Below are 8484 nucleotides of genomic sequence, written 5' to 3'. Positions count from 1 at the left end.
CACATCTAGTTTGTTTCTTTATCTGGCAGGTAACAAGACCCAACTTTACCGCATCTAGTTTGTTCCTTTATCTGGCAGGTAACAAGACCCAACTTTACTGAACCAATGGATATATCTCTGGGAGAAAGTTAAGTTTATCCAAGACCTGATTTCAAGTGGAAGACAGGAAGGATAATAATTACAAGAGAAACAAACTTTGCGGAGATCAGAAAGAGAAGTCTTGCCAAAACATTGGAACCCCGTCAGATGTCGCTTCAATCATTCTTACATTGGAACCCCATCAGATGTCGCTTCAATCATTCTTACATTGGAACCCCATCAGATGTCGCTTCAATCATTCTTACATTGGAACCCCATCAGATGTCGCTTCAATCATTCTTACATTTGGAACCCCATCAGATGTCGCTTCAATCATTCTTACATTGGAACCCCATCAGATGTCGCTTCAATCATTCTTACATTGGAAACCAAGATCCAAATTAAGTGGCCCTGAGTAAATGTTCTCTCGTTTTGGGCAGACTTTTCATCTACGTCGACACTACATTTTCAGTTTCATTGCATTTACCAAAGCAAGAAATTAGTCCTCAAAGTTATGTAAATTTTTATACAAAAAAAAGTAACCTATTAGAATTTGCCTTCTTCAAAGTTCCCACCAACACGTGGCAATTATAATGGTTAAATGTCTTCAGTAACAGCTTTAAAGACAAGAAACAACTAGTAATTTGATGCTTGTGATTTATTCTGTGTTGTACATTCCAAATATGGTTCCTAAGTTGCTGTGGTACCCAGTTCTTCTGAACAGTTAACAAAAAATGACAGTAAGTTTTGAAAACAATTCTCGATCAGAGTAAACTAATTTAAAACTATCTAATAATAGTATTTTCAAACTTCTTTATGTCTCTCGCTCTCACGTGATTATCGGCGGATGTCGTCAGACAGGTCAGAAAGCTGGAAGAGAGAAAATCTCGTGTGATTATTGAAAACACAACAAACAAATCATTAACAAAACTGTGCACCTCATACTAGCATTCTATACTCGTTTTAATAAAGTTTAAAATGTTATACAACCTCAACAATACCACGAAAGACTTCATTCTTTATACCAAACACTCATTAAGTGTTAGTCTACCGTTGTTAACAAATTATGTTCTTCAGTAGGGTTATAAAACTACAACCAAATCTCCATCGTTCGGTATCGTTACAATATTATTACCAAGATTGTGTAGTCTAATGTCGTTATCAACTGAATTAGGATGTTGTATGGTAAGGAAAAATGAATCCACAAAACCCATACAGATGTATAAGCATCACCATTGTGAGAAAGCTTAAGTATATTTCTTTGGTTTGCTAACCGAAGTTGTACTGATGAACCTTGGACAAGAGAAACTGCAGTCAGCACAAGAACGTACGACACATCAAGGAACGCATTAGGCCTAGCGTAACAGATTGTATGTTTAATTTTACTTGTGAAAAGAATAAGTCTGTAATATAATCATGTTTGTAGTGTTGATGTCATTCTATTGTTTTACTGACATTTCAGTTTTCAGTTAATCAAGGTTCTAGAGTTTGATGTTTTTCTATATACTCTATGATATCCTCATCAAAATGAGGGTATTAACAGAAGGTGCCATCTTTAGTAGAATACTTAAAGCACACAGATAGTGTATCTCTGTTTCTATGAAATAATATATTATTTATCGTTATTTTCGTTCACAGTACTGACTATACCATTTAATATATCAAGTCTCCATAATTTTTATTTTAGTTTCTTAAGACTAGAAAATACCCGCAAAATATGAGGTTTAATCTGTATCTTGGTTCAAACAGCCCTTTTCTGAATAGAAGGTTTGCATAATTATGTAAAATAATTATAATTGCAAACACCGACATGTCTTAGGCCTAACATTAGTTAAGCCTTTAAGCACATCCTATATTCGATAAAAGAGATAAATTAGCCCCCAGTAGCACAGCAGTATGTCTATGGACTTACAACGCTTGAAACCAGGTTTCGATACCCGTGGTAGGCAGAGTACAGATAACCCATTGTGTAGCTTTGTGCTTAACTTCAAACCAACAGGAGATAAATTAACACTGTAACTTGTGCACAATATTTTCCTTTAACTTAATTAGGGTTAAAGTTTACCATACTTTATAACATCAGTATGTAAGCTTATAGTGTTATCCTTCGATATAACGTTATACCTTTTAAAAATTTTGATAATGTTTCAATTAATATATTGTTATATGTAACACATAAGACTTTTGTTTATATCTGTTGAAACGAAATTCAGCTCGCATTTTCAGGACAGACAAAAAGTAAGTATTACAACCCTGGAAATTGGGGTTCGATACCCATAGGGGCAGATCACAGGCAGCCCATTGTGCAACTACATACTAAATTACATACAAACAAAATACTGCTTGCAACGTTACGTTTTGAAATTGTAAAAAAGATGCAATTTTTTGTACATTTTAGTCCAAATATATTTTTAATTTTCGATCAGTCATAGGTTACTCGCGTCTAATTGACATGAAGCTAAACTACTTAAATAACGTAATAAGTTGCTGTGACATCAGCGCGTGACCGAGAGACAGATACCAACTATGTTTAATAATATTATACTATTTTACCTCATTATCTTAATATCTATATTTAAAAATAACATAAATATCTCAAGCTAGCCGGACTTTGCAAGATATTATTGGGATTACGTCCGAAAGTATCGTTAACATCGAGGATACCTGAATGATAAAACAAAACAACTTTAGTCATCGTGAGTAAAAACGCAAGAAAAGTGAATGCAACTAGTTGTTCTGATGGCCAGTTTGATTAAATTTTCATTAATTACATAGCTTACTCTTACAGGACGTTATTAATATTACTTTTGAAACACCAGCGACACCTGATAGTATATTTCTTCGGTCGTAAACTGTGCCAAGCAACATTTTTATAAATTAAAATACAAAAGTTAAAAAATAAGTTTTAGGTGCGACTATATCAAAACCAATATAAGTACATGATTGTGGGTTGGATCATTAAACAAACAACCAAGTCAAAGATCCCTGTGGTCGAGAATAACCATCGTGCAATTCGATAGCCCTCGCTGTGCTCCGAAACTTTATTAGTTGAAGCTCATGAAAGTTTAAGTGTTAGGGAGTGTTTAGTTTTGCAACTTACTGTAATCACAGAGACACAGTCGAAGATCTGAAACATTGATGTATGAAACGTGTTTTTACTTCTTTCTCTCAGTTCTGATATCATGATAATTTTCTCAGCAAAACTTCTTGAAACGGTAGCCTCTAACCCCTCCCAATAATTTAGTAGCAAATCTTACAGATTTGGAGTTTAGGTTTCGATACCTCGTTCGATAGAAGACAGACAGACAGTCCATTGCGTAGTTATGTGTCTAATAATAAATAAATTAACGAATAAATCTAATAAAAACTAAAATAATTATAAGTTTACAAAACACATAAAGTAATTCGTGTTGCCTCAGATCGCGTTACTACAGTATTGGTTATTTGTTTAATTTGAAGCTTTGTTTTAAGTTTAGATTTAGTAAGACTTAGAAGAGAAATATTTGGAAATGTTCTTCCATTGTAGAACATATTCTGAAGGCTAAATACTCACATTATCCTCATGAATATCCAATAATTAATCTAACACATCATAATCTTACCGAACAGGAAAGTTATTCTACAATGTCTATTTTTATTTTAATGACAAAATAAAATACATCCTGTATTGTGTTATTCAACTAATGTATGAACATTTGTCTAACCGGATTTTGAAAATCTGCTCTAAGCATCAGAGGGCGCGTAATAAGATTGAACCTTGAGATACGAATTTACAGAATCTGCTAAGTAAAGAGACGTAACAGACGCTACGATTCTGATTTCGGCGAGAACTTGCGAGATTTTCTTAATCTCGTTCAGTTCGAGCACTTTTTCGCTTCGTGCAAGAAAAACTTGTTTGTTTCTCTTAAGGTGACGGGGAACAAGATTTCAAAAATGCCCCGAAAATATATTTCAAAATGCAAGTTGAATTTATGTAAAGTTTCACAATAAAAAAAACAACAGCTTTACCAACTGGTACGAACTAGAACTGAATAAATTGGCAGTTTGATAGGGCAAGGTAATATAGTTGATCCTGGCCTCTGTTTATTTCAACTCGAAATAATACATGTATCTAACGAAGTTTTCGAACTTCAATGTGTCGATAAAACTAATAATAAATTATTATTTTAATTTGAATATTTATCCATTCATTTCCTTGCCAAACTGGAAGCTATCTGATCTCGCAGCCCATTTTTAATGACAAACCAGAGTCGAGACGAAAACTAACCACTACACAGAGCCACCTCTTGGGCTACATTTTAACAACAAAAAGTTGGACTGACACTTAGAATGAAGCACTTTAACCACCAAGACTTCTTTATTATAACGTAAATATATTAAATAAAAAACAAAAAAGTATATTTACGAGTTTTAGCACAAATTAATGGTAATACTAAATCATTTTGTAAAAAAAATAGTTATATAAATATCCGTCATTAATATTACAATCTGTATTTATAAAAGTTCTGTATGTTATAACTTTAGGCAGGTATTGAGTGGATAACACGAACAGACAGTTTATAATAGTTATGTATGTTATATCTTTAGCCAGGTATTGAGTGGATAACACGAACAGACAGTTTATAATAGTTCTGTATGTTATATCTTTAGTCAGGTATTGAGTGGATAACACGAACAGACAGTTTAGAATAGTTCTGTATGTTATATCTTTAGTCAGGTATTGAGTGGATAACACGAACAGACAGTTTATAATAGTTCTGTATGTTATATCTTCAGCCAGGTATTGAGTGGATAACACGAACAGACAGTTTATAATAGTTATGTATGTTATATCTTTAGTCAGGTATTGAGTGGATAACACGAACAGACAGTTTATAATAGTTCTGTATGTTATATCTTCAGTCAGGTAGTGGATAACACGACAGTTTATAATAGTTCTGTATGTTATATCTTCAGCCAGGTATTGAGTGGATAACACGAACAGACAGTTTATAATAGTTCTGTATGTTATATCTTTAGCCAGGTATTGAGTGGATAACACGAACAGACAGTTTATAATAGTTCTGTATGTTATATCTTTAGTCAGGTATTGAGTGGATAACACGAACAGACAGTTTATAATAGTTTTGTATGTTATATCTTTAGCCAGGTATTGAGTGGATAACACGAACAGACAGTTTATAATAGTTTTGTATGTTATATCTTTAGCCAGGTATTGAGTGGATAACACGAACAGACAGTTTATAATAGTTCTGTATGTTATATCTTCAGCCAGGTATTGAGAGGATAACACGAACAGATAGTTTATAATAGTTCTGTATGTTATATCTTTAGTCAGGTATTGAGTGGATAACACGAACAGACAGTTTATAATAGTTTTGTATGTTATATCTTTAGCCAGGTATTGAGTGGATAACACGAACAGACAGTTTATAATAGTTTTGTATGTTATATCTTTAGCCAGGTATTGAGTGGATAACACGAACAGACAGTTTATAATAGTTCTGTATGTTATATCAGCCAGGTATTTATATCTTCAGCCAGGTATTGAGTGGATAACACGAACAGACAGTTTATAATAGATGTAGTTTATAAGTGGATAACACGAACAGACAGTTTATAATAGTTTTGTATGTTCAGGTATTGAGTGGATAACACGAACAGACAGTTTATATAGTTTTGTATGTTATATCTTTAGCCAGGTATTGAGTGGATAACACGAACAGACAGTTTATAATAGTTCTGTATGTTATATCTTCAGCCAGGTATTGAGTGGATAACACGAACAGACAGTTTATAATAGTTCTGTATGTTATATCTTCAGCCAGGTATTGAGTGGATAACACGAACAGACAGTTTATAATAGTTCTGTATGTTATATCTTCAGCCAGGTATTGAGTGGATAACACGAACAGACAGTTTAGAATAGTTCTGTATGTTATATCTTTAGTCAGGTATTGAGTGGATAACACGAACAGACAGTTTATAATAGTTTTGTATGTCATAACTTTAGTCAGGTATTGAGTGGATAACACGAACAGACAGTTTAGAATAGTTCTGTATGTTATATCTTTAGTCAGGTATTGAGTGGATAACACGAACAGACAGTTTATAATAGTTCTGTATGTTATAACGTTATACAGGTATTTGTATAAATCTCTTATATAAGTGTTACATGCTCATGAATTTTCCTGAAGAACTACAATATTAATTTTCATGTTTTATCATATTTTCTACTTAAACTTATCCTGACATGTTTAATCGTGTTTTTATCCTATATAATGTGATTTCCCATTAAAGCTACATTAAGTTTTCTGTCCCTCTAACAATTGTTTTCATAAACAAGACCAACAGCTAACGAACGACTCGTTTACCTGACTGAAAAATTCTTCCCTGGAAATCAGAGTTTTCAGATATTGTGAAATTTGAACATCTTAACTTATTTTTTTAAAGTCAGTTTTGTAACAATTAGTAGGATATTTGAAGACCGCGAAATAGTCGTTTGTTTCCTTAACGTAATTTTCGTCCTTTTTTTAAATATCGTTGCTTTACGACACGTGGTCGTTACATGTCTACTTTATCAATTTAGAATTCTAGAATTTAAGAATACTGATTTAACTTCTTGTCCATGTTGAATGTGGTTTTACACAAAGTAAAAACATTTCATAGGTTCTATATTTCATTTACAAAAACATATTAATGGCATTTCTCACTGAAAACATATCTACAGAACTCATTCATACCCTAAACGTTTTCTCTATCTTTAAATGTTTTACCAAAAACAGTAGATGACTTGTTACGTTACTGACAGTTACTTTTCGCTAATTCATCTTCATAAAACTAAGAAGACACGCCAGAAGTTTTGTAGGGATGAAAATTCAACAAACGTACCATTCCATAGATTATGGGTTCGACCTCGCTTCTCGTACCGTAATTTCTTTTCAGGCTTCTTCCATATCTAAGCAAATTAAAAGTAAACTTAATGTTAGTCTAAGAACGTATAAGTGGAAACAAATCTGAATATGTAATAATGTACTTACCACGCTATATCTGCCACATTCAGTGCTGAAGAGGTCTTTCGCTCAATTCTAGGAGTCGTCATATTCAGCTTTAAAAGGCTAGTCTTTATTTATCGTTTTCAGAAACACAAGATAACCTTACTTCTTCTACACGTGTTCCAATTTTACCCTCTTAATAGGTTGCTCTGTTTCAACAGATTTCTCCCCCATTGACACAGCGGTAGTATGTCTGCGGACATTAGAATCCGGGTTTCAATACCCATGGTGAGTAAGACACAGATATCCCAATGTGCGGCTTTGTGCTTAGTTACAAACAAACAATTAACCAATCATTCCATTGCTAATGTATCTGTGTGTATGTGTAAATATGACATCAAGCACAAAGCCACAATGAGCTATAGTCATGTGAAAAAGTTAGGACACCCTATGAAAGCCTGTGTATTTTGGTAACATTTTGGATATATAGATATTTAATCTCAATTTTAACAATACTGAGAGATTATAGGAATATAACTAAACAATTAAAACGGAAGAAAACACTTTTCAAGATCTTCTGTAAATGTAATTCTACAAAAATGCATATTCTAACTGAGGGAAAAGTTAGGACACCCCCACATTTATTCCCACTTAAAATGGCTCAACTCACATAGGTGTACCACACCAGGTGCACATGATTAGAAGATCGTTACTCAGCATTTTAAATGAGGCTTGTCCTATTTAAACCTCAGACATTTAGTTTGGTGTGCTCCTGACTGTTAAAGTGAGAGTGAGCACCATGGTGAGAACAAAAGAGCTGTCTGAGGCCTTCAGAAAGAAAATTGTAGCAGCTTATTAGTCTGGTAAGGGATTTAAAAAGATCCCAAAAGATTTTGAAATCAGCCATTCTACTGTCCGGAAAATAGTCAACAAGTGGAGGGCTTTCAAAACAATTGCCAACATGCCCAGGTCTAGTCGTCCAAGCAAGTTCACCCCGAGAGCAGACCGCAAGATGCTAAAAGAGGTCTCCATACACCCTAACATGTCATCACGGGACCTACAGCAGGCTCTGTTGATGTGAAAGTGCATACCTCTACAATCAGAAAGAGACTGCACAAGTTTAACTTGCATGGGAGGTGTACAAGGAGGAAATCTTTGCTCTCTAAGAGAAACATCAAGGCCATACTGAAGTTTGTTAAAGAGAATGTAGATAAAGACCAGGACTTTTGGAATAATGTTCTTTGGACAGATGAGTCCAAAATTGAATTATTTGGACACCAGAATAGAGGACATGTTTGGCGTAAACCAAATACAGCATTCCAGGAAAAGAACCTCGTACCAGCTGTGAAGCATGGAGGTGGAAGTGTCATGGTTTGGGGCTGCTTTGTTGCAGCAGGACCTGGACAGTTCA

The 8484-nt window shown here is 34.0% G+C and overlaps 1 protein-coding gene across 1 annotated transcript in view; it reads right to left on the bottom strand.

The window, feature by feature from the left end:
• Nucleotides 1-721: 721 nt before the first annotated feature.
• LOC143235168 (uncharacterized) overlaps nt 722-8484 on the bottom strand; it is a 76575-nt gene continuing 68812 nt past the window's right edge. The window contains exons 2-3 of the mRNA XM_076473063.1: nt 6970-7036; nt 722-948 (exon numbers count right to left, since the gene is read on the bottom strand). Coding sequence (XP_076329178.1) covers nt 916-948; nt 6970-7036 — 100 coding nt within the window. The 3' untranslated portion in view covers nt 722-915. The remainder of the gene's footprint in view (nt 949-6969; nt 7037-8484) is intronic.

This window comes from Tachypleus tridentatus, chromosome 2 (genome assembly GCF_004210375.1).
Source record: "Tachypleus tridentatus isolate NWPU-2018 chromosome 2, ASM421037v1, whole genome shotgun sequence".
In the NCBI taxonomy this organism is placed as follows: domain Eukaryota; kingdom Metazoa; phylum Arthropoda; class Merostomata; order Xiphosura; family Limulidae; genus Tachypleus; species Tachypleus tridentatus.
Note: the sequence above shows the minus strand (reverse complement) of the source record. Positions and strands in the feature narration are given on the sequence as shown.